Source organism: Belonocnema kinseyi, chromosome 9, assembly GCF_010883055.1.
Source record: "Belonocnema kinseyi isolate 2016_QV_RU_SX_M_011 chromosome 9, B_treatae_v1, whole genome shotgun sequence".
Classification (NCBI taxonomy): Eukaryota; Metazoa; Arthropoda; class Insecta; order Hymenoptera; family Cynipidae; genus Belonocnema; species Belonocnema kinseyi.
In genome coordinates, this window is record NC_046665.1 from 117,004,191 (window position 1) to 117,024,420 (window position 20,230).

Genomic DNA, 20,230 nt, shown 5'->3' on the forward strand with positions numbered 1-20,230 from the left:
GGTCGTCCAAACATAAATCTGGTCCTTTTAAGTATTCTCTTTTCGTAGAAACTCAAAATTTTTCTGAAGCAATAACAAATTTGTAGTAAGAACAAAATTTTTGTTAAAACAAAAAGTTTCATTACTATTAAAACAACCAATTTTTTGATCCCATAGAAATTTGTTTTTTTAGCAACAATTTTTTTCTATGAACACAACATTTTTCTAAATTTAGATAAATGTCTAGAAACAACAGAATTTTGGTTTATGACATGAGAAATTAGTGCATTCTAAAACAACCAATTTTTTGTGCCAATAAAAAGTTGGTTTCTACAACAGACCTATTTCATACAAGACGACATTTTTCTAAGTCGACTAAAAATTTGTTAATATAACCAAATTTTTTTTTGGATCAAACAAAAGTTACTTCTTGTAAAGAAATCAATTTTCTTTGTCCCAACCAAAATCTGTTTCATTCCAAAAAACTTTTTTGTACTACTACAATTGTTCTCAAAGTTAACAAAAAATTGTTTGAAAGAATCAAATTTTTGTTGGGATATGCAAAAGTTAGTAACTTGTAAAGCAAACTATTTTTTGTCCCAACCAAAATCAGGTTCTTTCAACAAAACTTTTTTGTACCACCAAAACATTTTTCAAAGCAAACAAAAAAATTGGTTGAAAGAACCAACATTTTTGTTGGGACAAGCTAAACTTGGTTCCTGCTAAAGCCAAGATTTTTTTTGTTCCAACCACATCTTGGGAATTGCAACAAAATTTTTTATATTATCACTAAATTTTAAGATGTTAACAAAAAAATTCTTGAAAGAACCAACAATTTTGTTAGAACAAACAAAACTTAGTACCCTGTGAAGTAAAAAAACCGCAACAGGTTTCCAAGTTAAAACAAAATTAGTTAAAAGAACCAACATTTTTGTTGGGAAAAACAAAAATTTGGTTCATTATAAAGCAAATCATTCTATTATAACCCAAATCTGGTTTATTGCGCAAACATTTGTTAATTCCCAGACAAAATTTTTGTAATTTGACTGAAAATTGTTTAAGAGAACCAAATTTTTGTTGGGAAAAAAAGTTAGTTCCTGCCAAATCAACCAATTTTTTTGTCCCAATCAAAATCTGGTTCATTCTAAAAACTTTATTGTACTACCACAACAGTTTTCAAAGTCAACAAAAAATTATTTAAAAGGACACAATCTGGGTAATGAAACGAAACTTCTTGGTACCACCAGAACATTTTTTATAGTTGAAAAAAAATTGGTTGAAATAACCAAAATTTCTGTTGGGATAAAAAAAAGTTAGTTGCTTATAAAGCAACTTTTTTTTTGTTTTAACCAAAAACTAGGTATTGCAAAAAAACTTTTTTTCCATTATTAGCACATTTTTTTAATTAATAATGTTTTTAAACAAGCAAAATTTTTTTGGGACAAACAAAAATTTAGTTCCATCTAAAGCAACCAATTGTCTTGCCAACCCAAGTCTTCTTCTTTCAACAAGCATTTTTTAACACCAAGACATAATTATTGCAAGTAAACTAAAAACTGGATGAAAGAACCAACATTATTGTTTGGACCAACAAAAGTTAGTTCCTTCGAAAGGAAAATTTTTTTTCTTTTCCCAAACAAAATATGGGTATTATAAAAATACCTGTTTGCACCATCACAAAATTTTTTTAAGTAAGCAAACATTTTTTTTCAAAGGGTCAAGATTTTTGTTGGAACAAACTAAACATGAAGTTCCTTTTAAAGCAACTAATTTTTTTCTAATCCAAATCTGGTTCTTTCTGCAAAAATTAGTTCAGAAACCCAATATTTTTTGTTTGGACAAACAAAAAATAGATCCTTCTAAAGAAACCAATTTTTTTTTGTCGTAACAAAAATCTTGGTATTGAAACAAAAATTAATTTTTACCAACACAATATTTTTCAAAGATAACAAAAAATTAGTTAAAAGAACAGAAATTTTTGATGGGACAAAGAAAATTTAGATCCTTCTAAAGCAATCAATTTTTTTGTCCCAACCAAAATCTGTTTCTTTCAACAAAACGTTTTGTACTACCATAACAGCCTTCAAAGTTAATAAAAAATTAGTTCAAAAAACCAATATTTTCTGTTGAGACAAACCAAAAATAGATCCTTCTAAAGCAATCAATTTTTTTTGTCACAACCAAAATCTGGATATTTAAACAAAACTTTTTTTTACCAGCAGAACATTTTTACAAATTAGTAAAAAATTGGTTAAAAAACGAAATTTTTTTAGGATAAACAAAAGTTTATTCCTTTCAAAGCAAGACATCCCCCCCCAAACAAAATCTTATTCTATCAACAAAACTGTGTTTACAACCACAACAGTTTTCAAAGTTAACGTAAAATTAGTTAAAAGAACCAAAATTTTTGATGGGACAAAGAAAATTTAGATCCTTCTAAAGCAATCAATTTTTTTGTCCCAACCACAATCTGTTTCTTTCAACAAAACGTTTTGTACTACCATAACATTATTCAAAGTTATTTAAAAATTGGTTTTAAAAACCAATATTTTTTTATGCAAACAAAGAATAGATCCTTCTAAAGCAATCATTTTCTTTTGTCGCAACTAAATTCTGCTTCTTTCAACAAAACTTTTTTTTACCAGCACAACATTTTTAAAATTTAACAAAAAATTGGTTAAAAGAAAAAAAAATTTTGTTGGACAAGCAAAAGCTTGCTCCTTCTAAAGCAACCATTTTTTCTTCCCAATTTTATTCTGGATATTGAAAGAAAACTTTTTTGTACCAACACATCAATTTTTCAAAGTTAAAAAAATTGGTTAAAAGAACCAAATTTTCGTTGGGACAAACAAAAGTTAGTTCCTTCTAAATCAACCATTTTTTTGTCTCAAATAAAAGATAGGAATTGCAAAAAAACTTGTTTCTACCATCACCAAATTTTTCTAAGTAAACAATGTTTTTGAAGAACCAAAATTTTTGTTGGGATAAACAAAAATTTAGTTTCATCTAAAGCAACCAATTTTTTTCCAACCCAAATGTCGTTCTTTCAGCAAATGTTTTATAACACCAAGACATAATTGTTGTAAGTAAACTAAAAACTGGATAGAAGAACTAACATTCTTTTTGGTACCAACAAAAGTTAGTTCTTTCTGATGTAAACATTTTTTTCTTTTCCCAAACAAAATACGGATATTGCCAAAACACTTGTTTGCACCAACACAAAATTTTTCTAAGTAAATAAACATTTTTTCAAATAGCCAACATTTTTTATGGGACAAACCAAAATTAGTTCCTTCTAAAGCAACCAATATTTTCTTTCCAACCAAAATATTTGTCTATCAACAAAACTTTTTGTACAATCACAACAATTTTTAAAGTTAATAAAAAATTAGTTGAAAGAACCAAAACTTTTTTTGGGATAAACAAAATGTAGTTTCTTCTAAAGCAATCATTTCCAAACAAAATCTGGTTGATTCCGCAAACATTTCTTAATACCAAGACAAAAATTTTTGTAAGCCGACTAAAAATTGGTTAAGAAAACCAGATTTTTGTTGATAAAAACAAAAGTTAGTTCCTCCTGAAGCAACCGATTTCTTATGCCAATCATAATCTGGCCTTTTCAACAAAATTTTTTTGTACTACCATAACAGTTTTCAAAGATAACAAACAATTATTTAAAATAACCAGCATTTTTGTTAGGAAAAACAAAAGTTAGTCTTCTAAAGTAACCATTTTTTTTTGTCCCAACTATAATCTGGGTATTGAAATAAAACTTGTTTGTACCACCACAACATTTTTCAATTAAAAAAAAAATTGTTGAAAGAAGCAACATTTTTGTTGGGGCAAACAAAAGTTTATTACTTTTAAAGCAACCAATTTTTTTATCCCAGTCAAAATATGGGTATTGGAAAAAAACTTTTTTGCACCATTACCAAATTTTTCTAAGTAACCAATCTTTTTAAAGAATCAAAATTTTTGTTGGGACAAACAAAAATTTAGTTCCATCTGAAGCAACCAACTATTTTCCAACCCAAATTTCGTTCTCTTGGCAAACATTTTTGTACACCAAGACATAATGGTTGTAAGTAAACTAAAAACTGGATAAAAGAACCAACATTATTGTTTGGACCAACAAAAGTTAGTTCTTTCTAAAGCAAAAATTTTTGCATCGAACAAAATATGGGCATTGCCAAAACATTTGTTTGCACCATCACAAAATTTTCCTAAGTTTTTTTTTCCTAATTTTCACAAATTTTTTTCAGGGGCTAAAATTTTTGATAAAACAAACCAAATTTAGTTCCTTCTGAAGCAACCAATCTTTTTTTCCAGCCAAAATCTTTTTCTATCGACAAAACTTTGTGTACAATCAGAACAGTCTTCAAAGTTAAGAAAAAATTATTTTAAAAAACAAATATTTTTTTGACAAACAAAAAATAGATCCTTCTAAAGCAATCAGTTTTCTTTCCTGCAACAAAAATCTGGTTCTTTCAAGATTTTTTTATTATCATAAGATTTTAAAGTTAACAAAAAAATGATTAAAAGAGCCAGATTTTTGTTGGGGCAAACAAAAGTTATTTTCTTATAAAGCAAACATTTTTTTCAACCCAAATTTAGTTCTTTCCGCAAACATTTTTTTTAATAAGACAACATTTTTTAAAGCTATTAAAAACTTTGTAGAAAGACCCGACTTTTCGTATGTGATAAAAGAATTTAGTTCCTCCTGAAGCAACCAATCTTTTTGTCCCAACCGAAATCTGGATCTTTCAACAAACATTTTTTTTTACCACATTTTTCAAACTTTTTTGAAAGAACCACCCTCTTTTTTTACCAAAAAATTGGTTGCTTTTAAACTCAAAAGTAACAAGATCATTTTCGTCTAAATATATAATTTTCATAATAATTTGTTGGCATAATTTTTTTTATTATCACGATAAATTTTGTTGTTAAAGCGTTACCTTTCGCACTGTTTAGTCCGCAAAAAGTGCAAATTCATGCTCACATTCATATTCATAAATGTTCTCTAACTGTATGCAGAAATAAAACGTTCATATTTATATACTAAGACTATTAATAATCTAATGTATGAATTATTTAAATTTTGCAAGTTAATGTCCCAATTTATTTAAATTATCTATATTCTAATATGCACTTTAGAACTCGAAATTTTAATGGTAAATTATAAACAATTGATAAATAAGCTGTGATTTAAAAATTAAATATCAAATAAATACCATATCAGTTTATATTTTTATATATAATATTTAAAATTTTAACTTTTTCAGTTTTCATGCTCCCTCTGATGTTTTATCTTCAAACTTGAAAAACGAGAATCGAGTAAAAGTGTCGATAGTGTTCAACACCTGATTATTCTTCAGTCGGCAATATAAATTTTGCTTTTTATTTATGCAAATTGCAATTTGTAATTTATTTTCGAAAATTTCTTAAACTACTTTTATTTAGGATTTTTATATTTTAATTCAAAATTTAAAAATTTTTCTTACAAAAAATATAAATAAATGAATTTTAATTTCTTTTTTTTAAATGTTTTTTTTATTTTAAAACTAATTAATACTTTTTTAAAATAGTTGAATTTTTATCCAAATAGTTGAGTTTTCAAACGTACTAATAAATATTTTACAGAAATAGTTGGAGTTTAAATAGACTAATTAATTTTTCGAAAAAAGAGTTTGAATTTTTAACAAAATAGCTGAATTTTTAATCAAATAGATGAACTATAAACTGATTCATTTTTCAACAAATTAGATGAATTTTCATCAAGTTATTGAATTTATAATCAAATAGTTGAATATTCAACTAAGTAATTAATTTTTTAACGCTATAGTTGAATTTTCAACAAATTACTAAATAATCGTATAAAAAATTGAATTTTCAAGAAGCAAACTACTTTAAAAAAAAAAGTAATTGAATTTTCCAGCAAATAGTTGAATTTTTAACCAAACAGCGTAATTTTCTAGAAACCAATATATAGTTTATCAAAATATACGATTTTTCAACAAACTATTTAGCTTTCAAATAAAAAGTTGAATTTTTCTACAAAATAAACAATAATTTAATAAAATAGTGACATTTTTAATAAACTAATTAATTTTTTAACAAACCAATCAATTTTTTAATCAAATAATTATTTTTTCAAAGAATATAGTTAAATTTTAAATAAACCTATTAATTTTTCGAAAAAAGAGTTTGAGTTCTTAAAAAAATAGTTGAATTTTTAACCTAATTTATGAACTATAAACTGATTCATTTTTCAACAGAAGAAATAAATTTTCATCAAATTATTTCATTTATAATCAAATAGTTCAATTTTCAACAAAATAATACAATTTAAAAAAAGTACAATTTTTAATAAATTAATTAATTTTTCAACAAACTAATCGATTTTTCAATAAGGTCATTTTTTTCAAATAATCTGGTTGAATTTTAAATAAACTAATTAATTTTTCGAAAAAAGAGTTTGAATTTTCAACAAAATAGCTGAATTTTTAACTAAATTTATTAACAATAAACTGATCCATTTTTCAACAGAACAGATAAGTTTTCATCAAATTATTAAATCTCTAATCAAATAGATGAATTTTCAACAAAGTAATAAATAATTGTATAAAATAGCTGAATTTTTAAGAAACAAATTTAAAAAAAAATTGATCTTAAAACAAACAAATCAATAATTTAAAAAAATCATCAAATTTTCAACAAACTAAGAATTTTTTAAAAAGTTGAATATTTATATAAATAGTTGAGTGTTCAACATTATAATAAATAATTCACAGAAATAGTTGAATTTTAAATAAACTAACCAATTAAAAAAAAAGAGTTTGAATTTTAAAAATAATAGTTGAGTTCTCAACCAAATAAATAAATTTTTAATAAACTAATTAATTTTTCAACAAAATAGTGTAACTTTCAAGAAATTAATTTTTCAACAAAAAAGTTGAATTTTCAACAAACTAATTATTTGTTTAGCAAATTGGTAGAATTATGAACAAAAATAATTTAATTTTTACCCAAAGTTTTTACCCAATAATTTATTTTTAAATATTTTGAATTTTTAACAAAATAATTGAATTTTTACCCTCATAAATGTATTTTTAAGAAGCTAATTAATTTTCCAACAAAATAGATGGGTTTTCAACTAAATTATTAAATTTGTAACGGAATTGTTGAATTTTCAACCAAGCGATTACTTTTTCAACAATATTTTAAAATTTTCGACAAAGTAACAAGTAATTGAACGAAACATTTAATTTTTAAGAAACTAATGATTTTTTTTTGAATAGTTGAATTTGGAAGAAAATAGTTGCATTTTTACCTTAATAGTGGAATTTTCATCCAATTAGTTGATTTTGAAACAAACAAATTAATAATTTTAAAAAAATCGTTCATTTTTAAAAAAATTACTAATTATTTAAAAAATGGTTGGTTTAATGTTTATATAAACAGTTAAGTGTTCAACACTATAATAAATAATTTACAGAAATAGTAGAATTTTAAATAAACTAACTAATTTAAAAAAAAAGAGTTTGAATTTTTAATAAAATAATTAATTTTTATAAAAAATTTGTAAGATTTTAAGAAATCAATTAATATTTCAACAAAAAAGTTGACATTTCAACCAAGTAGTCGATTTTTCAACGAAATAGTTGAACTTTCAAAAAAATAATTTAATTTTTACCCAAACATTTGAATTTTCTCCATACTAATTAATAATTCACAAAATAGGTCAATTTTTAATAAACTAATTTTTTTTAAATAGTTTGAATTTTCAACAAAATAGTTCTGTTTTTAAACAAATCAATATTCAATAAACTAATTAATTTTTAAACAAATAGATAAATTTTCAAGAAATTAATTAATTTTCCAACAAAATAGATGGTTTTTCAACAAAATTATTAAATTTGTAACCAAATAGTTGGAATTTCAACTAAGCGATTACTTTTTCAACAATATTGTTAAATTTTCAACAAAGTAACAAATATTTAAATAAAAAGTTTCATTTTCAAGAAACTAATTAATTATTTTTAAATAGTCGAATTTAGAACAAAATAGTTGCATTTTTAACTAAATAGTTCAATTTTTATCAAACTAATAAATTTTTCAATAAAATTAATGATTTTTCAACAAAATAATTGAACTTTTAGCCAAGTCGTTGAATTTTTAAACAATTAATTAATTTCCCAGCAATACAGTTCAATTTTTAATGAATTTTCAACAAAGCAATAAATAATTGATGAAAATGATTAAAGTATTAATAAGTTAATTAGATTTTAAATAAAATAGTTGAATTTTCAACAATATAGTTTCTTAAAATAATTTTAAAAAATGAATGGTAATTCCTTTTCTTGAAATGTTTTTTTTTAAATTTTAAAATAATAAAAAAAAATTCAACGTAAACCAAATTGTTTCGAAAGATATTTAGAAGTTTTACAAGGTTTAAAAAAAAATTTAAACTTTATGAAGATTTAAAAAAATTGAAACAAAATCTACATTATTGACGATTTTGAAAAAAGCATAAAAGCTTTTTAATGATTTTTCAAGGTTTCGGTGAAACATTTTTCTTAAGATTCCCAGAAAAATTGAAAATAGAAAATGAAAATTGAACATTTCGAAAAGTTATTTTTAAAATAATATTTTAAAAAATCTGAAAGAAAACATTTAAAAAATGTCCAACACTGTCAAAAATTAATCTAGAAGATTTTTTTAAAAGATTAAAAAATATATTTAAATTTGTAAAGATTTCTTTTTTTTAATGTATATTTTTGAAGATTTCGAAAAAAAAGATTTAAAAAAATTTTGAAATGTTTCTGGAGAATGAAAAAATGTTCTTAACATTCCTGGGAAAATATCAATAGATTTGTTTTCAAAAATGAATTTTAAGAAAAAATTGAAAAACATGTTTAAAAATTTCAAATGATTTCCAAATTTTTTAAAAATAGTGTAGAAAATTTAAAAAAAATGTAAAAAAATATCCCATTAATTGTATGAGATATTCAGGTACGTTTAAGAGATATTTGCAAGATTTAAAAATATTAAAAAATAATTGTAAACTTTATCAAGTTTTAACAAGTTTAAAACAAAATGTGCATTTTTGACAATTTTGAAAAAAATTATAACCTTTTTAAAGATTTTTCAAGGTTTCAATCAAAATTTTTGTTTAAGATTCCTAGAAAAATTACTATTTATTTCGAAAAATTATTTTTAAGAGAATATTAAAACAAAAATCTTAAGAAATTTCAAAAAAAATTCTAAAATTGTTAAAAAATAATCTGGAAGATTTTATGGTCATTGAGAAAGCCTAAAGATATTTAGAAACCTTCAAAAAAATCAAAAGTAAACTTAAATATAAAAAATATTTCATATTTAAAACAAAATCCGGATTTTTTTAAATTTGGAAAAAAGGTTCAAAGATAAAATAAAAATCTTCTTAAAATTCCTGGAAAAATATTTAATAATTTGTTATTTTAAAAGATTTATTTCAAAAGATTAATTTTAAGAACAGAATATTTAAAAATATTCTTAAAAATTCCACATTTTAATAAAAATTTATTCAGATTTCATACTTCAATTTGAGCTCGAATTTATGTACAAAAAACTTCAAATAAATAAACAGTTTTTTGAAATTTGTATTTTTTATTTATGAAACAGTGTATTCGAAATTACATATATTTTTTCGAAATACAAAATACAAAATATGCGTGAACTGGAATATTCTGAAAATTCCATATGAATTGATTATTGATAATTTTTTGTAAAAAATCAATAATATTATGAGCAACCATTTTAAAGAACTCCAGTTGCTTTCCGATATTGGCCAAAGTGCTCCAAATACTGCTGAATCGTATCCATCGGTTGATATATTTCGTTCATACGACTCTGAAATATGACATCGATATTTCGATTTATTTTATGCTAATAAAAAATTACTTGAATCAATTATATATTTTGAAATAGGAGGCGACTGAAAAATTCCGAAAAAATCATTTTCTAAATAGAAAATTCCGCGGAAATGATAAAATTGCTGAAATATAAAAATTTCAAATTGGAAAATTTCAAAATTCCTGACTTTAAACAATTGATAGAAATTTTTTTGAATACATATCTATTTATTCAGAATACAATAATAAAATACATAATCAATAATCTAAAAAATGTTGTTTCGTTCAAAATATTTTATTACTTTATTTTTAATAAATAAATAATATTGATTGAAAAATCAGGAATTTTAGTATCGGATATTTTTCAATTGCCCGATTTTCTACCGGGAATAATATTATTTGGGAATTTTCAAATTGCGTAATATTATAAAATTCCGGCAATTTTATTATAATTTTGTAAATTTTCTATTTGGAATATTTTCTTTTTTGGGAATTTTATTTTTCAGAATTTTGTACTCTTTTACTTTTAATAATGAAATTCCTTGACAGTTTTTTAATATTGCCGAATTTGAAAATTCCTGAATAATAAAACTCCGACAGAAAATTGGTAGGATAGAAAAATATGATAACAGAAAAATTCCGATAAAATAAAATTTCTGAGACTGAAAAATTCCCGAATAATGAAATTCCTGAATTGGAAAATGCCAGAATAATGAAATTCCCGAATAATAAAATTACCGGATTATAAAACTCCCCGTATTATAAAATTCCCGAATAATGAAATCCCTGAGGGGACGACTGAAAAATTCCAAAAAATAAAATTTGCGCATAATAAAATTGCTGAAAAATAAAAATACCGAATTGGAAAATACCCGAATATTAAAATTCGTGAATAATAAAATTGCCGTAAAATACTAAATTGGAAAATTCCCGCATAATAAAATTCCCGAAATTACACTTTAAAAATAATTTGTAAAAATAATATTTCATTATTGTATTTGTAATCAATAAATTATAATTATTAAAAAAATTGTAACTATTTAATTTCGGGAATTTTTCAATTTGTATATTTTATAATTCGGCAATTTTCTGTCGCTAATTTTATTATTCGGAAATTTTCCAGTTCTAAAATTTCATTATTTTATTATTCGGAAATTTTATTATTCGGGAATTTTTAAATTCAGGAAAGAATAAAATAAAAAATCACGAAAAAAAATTACTAGTCCTGTAACATTCCCGAATAATAAAATTCGCGAAGAATAAAATTCCCCAAAAATAACATTTTCGACACTGTAAAATTCCCGAATATTAAAAATCGCGAAAAATAAAATTGCCGAACAATAAAATGACTGAATTGGAAAATTCTTGAATAATAAAATTCCCGAATAATAAAATTGCTAAAAAATAAAAATACCGAATTAAAAAATTACTAAATATTAAGATTCACGAATAATAAAAATACCGAAATTAAACATTAAAAATAATTTGTAAAAATATTTCATTATTTTTTTGTAATAAATAAAATATACTTATTGAAATATTTTGATCCAATACATTTTTTTTTGTTCAATATTTTTTTAGAAATTATTGTTTCAATTTAAAATCAGAATATTTTAAAGAAATACATTGACCATTAAAGAAATGGTCTGTTCTAAATATGTTTAATGATTTTTTAAATATATAAATAATACTAATTAAAAAACAATTGTTTATTGTTTAAATTTGACAATTTCTGTCGGGAATATTCAATTTCGGTAATATTATAAATTGTTCGGTAATTCTATTATTCGGAAATTTTCCAAATCGGGATTTTTATAATTCGACCATTTTATAATTTCGACAATTTTCTATTTTGAATTCGGAGTAAAAAAAATTGAAGAGGTTAATATCTTCTGTACGGTTTTGAATTTGAAAATTTCAATTTTTTACCGTTATATAAAAAATTGAACGTTGAAAAAATTCTGTATTATTTTTTAACGAAAATATCAGATTTTTTTAATTAAAAAGATTTGAATTCTCAAATCCAAAAATCGAACAGAAGATATTAATGAATATCAAAAGTTTGTTAAACAGTTTTTTCGGATGCCAACCCACATATTTTTTTCACTGGGTCGAAAAGATTTGAATAATTTTAACATATTTCCTCCGCAATATGGTAAAATTCTATTTAAATCGAAAGGATTTATTGTTGCTTATTATTAAAATTTGATTATGCAAAATCTCGATTTAAATTATCTAAATCCTTAATGCCACTTTAGTATGTCAATAAATTATATAAAATGTTGCTTAACTTAGAATTAATGCATGCCTTGGTTTGATGAAAAATAGATTGGTCGACATGACTTTTAGTCTCGGTTGACTGAATTTAATCAAGAATTATCATTTACCTGAAGATATTGCGGTGCTTGATTTGAAACTGCGGATCCAAGAAAGCCTTGAAGAAATTCTCGCATTAAGTCCCAAGCATTTCCAGGAACAACGCATGGTCTATATTCCACCTTAAAAAAAATAAAATTTTTATAAATTATAAATTATTTATTTATTTGTTTTTATTTCATTCAATATTTAACATTAAAAATTTTTAAATAATTTTTTTTTATTTATTAAAATTTTTTTTTTTAACATTAAAAATATAAACAATGTAAAAAGTAAAAAAGCATCCCTCTACCAATTTATAAAATATTGAACGCAAAAATGCCTTCCCTTAGAATTCGAGAAAAATATAAAAATTTAACATTTTGCTCTGGCCTCTCCAAGTTCAACAAGAATTAAAAACTAAAATTTCGTTTTAAAAAATTGGTAAAAAACAAAAGTTTCTTTTGCCAGTCGCAAAAAATTAATTCGTTCTGTCTAAAATGATAAATCGTGACAAACATTTTTTTTATAAAAGACACAATTTTGCTAAATCAATAAAAACCTTTTTTGTATCAACCCAACAATTTTATAAGTGAAAAAAATTTGTGAAAAAAAAACAAAATTTTTTTTGGGACAAAAATCTAATTTTGTCAAAAAACATTTTTTGTACCAATTAATAATTTACTAAATAAAAAAGTGTATTAAAAGAAAAAAAAATTCTGTGAGGACGAAAATATTTAGTTCCTTCTAAAGCAAACACTTTTTTTTGTTTGAACAAAAATCTGGGTTTTTTCAACATTTTTTTCAGAAAACTCAAAATGTTTCTAAGTTAACAAAAAATTTTTTGAAAGAATCAAATTTTGGCGGAAAAAAGTTAGTTGCTTTTAAATCAAACAAATAAATAAAAAGTATGAGTCTTTAATAACGAAAATTAATTTTTAACAAAAAAGTTCATCTTTCAACCAACTAGTTGAGTTTTCAACGGCAAAAAAAACGACAAAATAGTTTTATTTTCAAGCAAGAAAATTAATTTTTTACAAAAAAGAATAATTTTACTAAAAAATATTTCAAACACAAAATAGACTTGTTAAATTTTTAGTTATGAAAATTATTTTCAACAACAAAGAAAACTAATTTTTAACAAAATATTAGTGGAAAGAGTAGTGGGAGTTTTTAACAAAAAAGATGACTGTTTAAGAAAATACTTAAATATATACAATATATTCAAATTTTCGAACTAATAGAGGAATTAAAAAAAATTATATCTGAATGATTCGTTAAACGTAATTTACTATTTAAATCCATTGATGTTTAATATATTGATCAACAAAAAAATTGATTGAAATGAAAAAGATAATTTTTCAACCAAATAATACTGAAATTTTTAAATGAAGAAGAAAAATTTTTAAGCAGATCTCAATTTTCAACTAAAATTATGAATATTAAACAAATATTTTTTCAATAAGTAGTTAAACTTTCAACCAATTAGTTGAATTTTCAATAAAAAAAGATAAATTTCTCAAAGAAAAATGCAATAGTTGATAATTAAAAAGAAAGATTTTAAACAAAAAATGAAGTAGTTAAATTATCAGTTAGGAAAATTTATTTTCAACATAAAAAATCGAATTTTAAAGAAAATAGTTATATTTTGAACCAAGAAAATAATTTGTTTGAAAAAAGAAATGAATTTTCAAATCAAATTACGAATGTTAAAAAAAAATTTAATTTTTAACAAAGAAGTTCAAATTTGAACTAAGCAGTTGAATTTTGAATAAAAAAAGATGAATTCTCTACAAGAAATCTTATAGTTGATAATCTGAAATAAAAAATATTTTAAACAAAAAATGGACTTGTTAAATTTTCAGTTAGGAAAATTAGTTTTCAACAAAATAGTTACATTATCAGCAAAGAAAATTATTTTTTAATCAACTAATTGAAGTTTTAAACAAATAGAGGAATTTTTGAACAAAAATATCGTTAAAGAAATTGCTAATTTTGAACAATATTCTTAATTTTTCAACCAAATAGGGTAATTTTTGAAAAAGTTAAAAAGAAGGAAATAGGGGAAAGGTCCAAAATGTTAAACTGATCATTATTTTTAATAAAATTAAATTATTAGTTTAATTTAAATGACCGCCTGCAACACAGAGATTTTTTCGAAAAATGTTATTGTTTTTTTTGTAATTAAAAATTATTTGTCTGCGCCTGTAAAATGCAACACTCTAGCTCTTGTGTATGCCGGGCTGCAGTCACATAGACTACAACTTGCCTTCAAATATTAGTGCTGTGTTTAAAATAAAAAATTAATAAATAATAATAAATTGAAAAAGTAGACATTTGTTAAATATTTCTAAAACTTTTCTGAAGAAGATTTTTTTTTTAAATAAGCGTAACCAAAATTTTCAGAAAGGTTTAAGAAAATTTTGATAAATATCCATACCTACTTTTTCAATTTATTATTCTACTATTGGATCTAGTATTGTATTAATATTATACTAAATTAAAAAAATTATAATTATAAATTATTATTCACTAAAACAGATGGATTGTCAACGAAAAATATAATAGTTAATATTATTTCTACCAAAAAAGATTTCAATCTGAAATCATAAATTAATTCAACCAAAAAATCCACAAGCAAATCAATTTTAGGTAAAATAAATTTTTTAGGGCGTTAACAGAATGAAAATATATTCTTAAGATTCAAAAGGAAATTTTAAATGATTTTTTTACTGAATTCTAAGGGAAAATTGAAAAAGATTACAAAACATTTTTAGTTATTTCCTCAAAATAAATTATTAATAATAATAAAGAATATATGAATAAAATAAGATATGTTGTGAATTTTTTGTGGTTCTAAGGAAATGAAATAAATCTTTAGGTTCCAACCAACGAAAAATTGAAATAATTTTTTGTACTGAAAAATTAATTTTAGGACAATATTTAAAAAGATTACAAAACATTTCAAAGATTTTTTCAGTTTTCAAAGAAGAATCTGAAATATTTTAAGACACTTTTTTATTTTGCAGAATTCGATTAAACCTCACGAAAAGTTTGAAAATATTAGAATGTTTAAAATTATTGAAAGGATTGAAAAAAGAATTTTCTTAAGATCTATGGGAAAAATTTTTATGATTTTTTATTTAATAATATCAACTTTAAAAAAAATTGGAAAATATTTCAAAACATTTCTTTAAATTTCGAAAAATGAAAGATTGTAGAGCGAAATGTTTCAATTTGGTAAGATTAAAAAAATAAATAAATGGAGAAAATTCAAGAAATATTCCGAAGATTTGAAGAGATTGAAAAAGAATTTCAAACTGTAAAAGATTTAAAAAATCAAGATTTTTTTGAATATTTCCAACCAAAACTTTAGAAGCTTTTAAATAATTTCAAAAGGTTTTTTCAAGTATTTAAACAAATTTTCTTAAAGTTCGTAGACAAATTTGGAAGATTTGAAAGCAATTTTTTTACACTTTGAATTATTGTTTTAAATTTGAAGATAAATTTGAGTCAGCTAAAAATATTTTTAGGAATTTAAGATGCATTTACGAAATTTAAGAGAGCATTTCCAAAAATTTATGAAACATTTATTATTTTTTCTAAACTACTAAAATTCCTAAAGACTAGACTCTTTTTTGACACATCTGAAACATTTAAAAATCGTTTCTAATTTTCTCGAAAATCTTATAAAATTTATATTTGGATACGTTTAATAACAAAAATGATAATACTTCTTTTCTTGTAAGTGATTTCAATATTTGTGTTATTAAAAAAATGAAGGCATTAAAAAACCTTTTTTTATTCAGAATACGTCTATTATATTTATAAACATAATTAAAACGATTAAAAAGGGTAGAAAATAACATTACGTAATACACCAGAACCCCGATTTTGTTACCCCCAGTTTTGTAATTTCTGAAACTGCTGGCCAACGCACTTTCTCAGGGGCAGGGCAAGAGTCGGCAGCGATTCTCGTCTCAGAAGGGCCGCAGTGCGCGAGTACTCATTTGAGTATATTGCGCAATATGATGCATTCCAACTGGAAACGGTTCAGGCGGCTCTGACTGTTTACGTTTCCAATAAAAAATAATTGCTAGCATATAATTTAATATGATTGAAATTAAAATTTAATTATCTTTCACTAATTAATTCTAGGACTTAATTAATTAAAATCGACATATTGAAAGATTGTAAACATATCAATAATAATGTAGTTAATGATAACGATAAAAATCCCACGAGGATTATGACAAGAAGTAATTCAAGAAGTTATGAGATAGGACAACATTAATTCCGTATGAAACTGGTAATTAAAATTTTAATTGCAATTTTAAAATGAATGTCTCGCGGTAGAAATCTCAGTCGTTATTTCCTCGACTGTACGTAAATCTCAGAGGACTTGGGATGATTATAAATATTTAGTCCGAAACCGGATTGATTTCGATTCCACGAATAACTGTGTTTCCACTTGCCAAGAAAAAAGCTTCTCTTAATAAACATTCTCAGTTTTAACTTTAGAGATTTGCGTGGGCGTTAAATAAATCGGTTGAAATTTTAAGAAACTCACATGTATTTTCTAAAATGGGTCAATAATTTTCAAATTAACGAAATTTAATCATGGAACTAGAATTTGTAATTATTTCTCGTCTTTGTACGGATATTGGAAATAACAAAATCGAAAAGTGAAAGATTTATTTGTTTATAAAAAAATAGAATAAGTTTTTAAGAAAATTTTACGAAAGTTTTTTTATGGTCGAATTTTAATAAAAATAGTTCAATTTTCAACAAAATGTTAATTTTTAACCAACAAGGATATAGATATTATTTTAAATCGAAAAAGATAACTTCTAGCATAAAATATGAATTTTTAATACAAAATGATGAATTTTCAACAAAAGATTTGAATTTTCGAAAAGATAAATATTCAACAAAGGGTTAATTTTTGACTACTTAAACAAATAGTTGATCTTTCAATCAAAAGCGATGAATTTTCAGAAAAATAGTTGCCTTTTCAACCAAATAGTTAAATTTAAAAAATAACTAACCATACATTTGCTTTTGCAACTAAATAGTTGAAATTGCAATCAGAAGAAGCCAATTAAAAAAAAATTAGATTTTCAACAAACTGTTAATCTACAGCCAAAAAAGAATAATTTTCAACCAGAAATATAACTTTTTCAACATAAAGCTAAATTTTCGACAAAAAAATTATTTTAATCTGATAGTTGAATTTTTAACCTAAAAAGATTAATTTTTAACTAAATAGGTGAATTAAAAAAATAATTTAATTTTCAAATAATGCAGATGAATTTTCATTCAAAAAATTGCATTCAAAGCCAAATAGTTCAAATTTCAATAAAAAAGGACGAATTTTCAACAAAATTGTTAAATTTTCAACAAAGTGTTAATTTTCAATGAAGAAAGATCAATTTTCAAAGAAAACAAATTAATTTTTAGTTCAAAATTACAACGTTTCAACTAAAAATTTGAATTTTTAAACAAGAAGTTGAGTTAAAACCAGTTGAATTTGCAGCCTACAAAAATGAAATTTCAAGCAAATAATTCAATTAAAAAAAATTTAATTTTCAGCCAAGAAAGATGAATTTTTAATCAAGAAATATCAAGTTTTGCCAACGCTTCAATGATCATGTTTAAATTTGAAAAAAGTCAAAACAATTTAATAAAATGTGCAGCTTTTTGAAAGTTTAAATAACTTTTCATTTTTAAAATGTAATTTTAAGAGAATATTAAAAAAAATTTGAAAAAATTCTGGTAATTTTCCAAAGTTTTAAAAATAATTTGTAATATTTTAAGGCATTTTTTCAATTTTATAAAAGGAAAAATAAATGGTAAAAAACATCTGAGTCATTTTGGAAAATATTTAAACGGTTAAGAAGTTTTGAAACGATTAAGAAATAAAGGACAATTTGAAAAATTGAAAACAAAGTTTAGATTTTTGAAGATTACAAACAAAAAGTATCTAAACTTTTAAAGAACTTTTTAAAACTTTCAAACAAATAAAAAAACTTTCTTAAGATTGCGGGAAAAATTTCAAAATATTTTTTTTATTTTTAAGAGTGAATTTGAAGAGAAAATTATCGCGCTTCGCGCTCGATTGTACATTTTTCTCGCGTTACGCGCTCGGTCTTTATATTTTCGCAAATTCTTGCGCAAACCTTTTAAAACTAAGACTCAAAACATCCACCACTGCAATTTTGTGATTGTCGGTCAAAGGACCGACAACTGTAATTTTTTGATTTTGAACTCTCTTTTGTTAAACCTCTTTGGGCTTTAACGAACACACTCTCAAATTCAATAAATTTATATCATTATAATTCATAATATGCATAATAATTAAATCATACTAATTCTTATTTCCTTGTTTTTATCATTTTTTTTTTATTTTTAATCTTGCTTTTTACGATTAAATAAAAACTACTGCGCATCTGTATAGGGTCTAATACGGGAACATATATAGGGTCCTATATAGGATCCTATGTCCTCTTTCGTCTTTTCTGTCCTCATTCCAAAAATTTAATTTTTTATTTTTAATCTTATTTTTTACAATTACAAGAAAATCTACTGGGTTTTTCAAAAAATTTGCATATTTTTATTTTGAATGTAATTTTTTTACGACTAAAGCAAAAACTACGTGTCTTATCAAAAAGTATAGCTCTTTTTTGGATAAACAAGTTTTGTCTCATTGTTTTTCGTAGCTTGTGTCGTTAGTCCAAAATTTTATTGTTTTTTTATTTTTCATATTGTTTTTAACGACTAAAAACAAAATCTACGCGTCCTATCGAAAATTGATTCATTATAAATTTGTAGGCCTTTCCAGGGCGCGCAATTTTAGCTTATTGATTTTTTTCGTATCTTGCATAATTTGACCAAAAAATAGAAGTTTTGGATTTCTCATTATTTTTAGTACGATCAAATTTAGAATTTTCAACTTTCGATCAAATCAAAATTTTTTTATCATAATCTTGTAGGGATTTCAAAAATCAAAGTTTTTATCCTCTTGACTTTTTTCTCATATCATGCGCTGTTTGGCTTAAAATGATCATTAGTTTTTTTTTTTTTGATTTTGAAAATGCTCTAACTCTGATAATTTTCTTTCTACAGAAAAAAGTAATAGGGATATACTGTTTAAGTTTCTGAGTACTATGAATAATCGTACATAGAATTTTAAAATCTTGAAAAAATGTAGTTTCAAAATTTTTTGGTACGATCAAATTTCGAATTTTCAACTTTTCGACCAAATTAAAAAAGTTGTTATGATCATCTTGTAGGGCTTTCAAAAACCAACTTTTTTCTTCTTTGACTTTTTTCATAGCATGCATTTTTTGGCTTGAAAAGTTCATTTTAGTTTGTTTTTTTGGATTTTGAAAATGTTCTAACTCTGATAATTTTCTTTTTACAGAAAAAAGTCATGGGGATACATTGTTTAAGTTTTTGAGTACTATGAATAACCGTTCATAGAATTCTGAAATCTTGAAAAAACGTTTCAAAATTTTTGAAAACGTGCTAACCTTTTGAATTTTGATCTAAAATAGCTGGTTTACGAACTTGTTCTTTCTTTTTAGGATTTAAACAAATGTGCCTAAGCAGAATCCAATCTGATCTATTTTTCGAAAGTTATCGTGCCTACAGAATACAGACTACAGACAGCCGGACAGACAGACAAACACCTTCGTAAAAATATTTTTTTCTGACTCAGTGGATCTCAAAACGTGGATATATGATGAAAACCGACAAACTGAAAAGTCACATAAAACCAATACCTTCTCTTAAAAATGAGAATGTAAATAATTTAATTTTCAATCAACACCGATGAATTTTCATTCAAAACATTGCATTTTATTATTATTATTACACCATTAAGCCATTTCCCTTTCAAAGTAGGCGTGACTCACTCGGCAGGGGAAAGGAGTAGTGTGTGGAAGGGATAGAGATTTTTCAGATTGATCCAGAATTTTCGTGCTATTTAAGTAAATAACACG

At 23.4% G+C, this 20,230-nt stretch overlaps 1 protein-coding gene across 1 annotated transcript in view; it reads right to left on the reverse strand.

Moving 5' to 3' along the window:
* The window catches only part of LOC117180920 (very-long-chain enoyl-CoA reductase), an 86,410-nt gene that overhangs the window by 40,153 nt on the left and 26,027 nt on the right, over window positions 1–20,230 (reverse strand). Inside the window, exons 2-3 of the mRNA XM_033373550.1 lie at window positions 12,260–12,370; window positions 9,787–9,870 (exon numbers count right to left, since the gene is read on the reverse strand). Of these exons, the coding sequence (XP_033229441.1) occupies window positions 9,787–9,870; window positions 12,260–12,370 (195 nt within the window). The remainder of the gene's footprint in view (window positions 1–9,786; window positions 9,871–12,259; window positions 12,371–20,230) is intronic.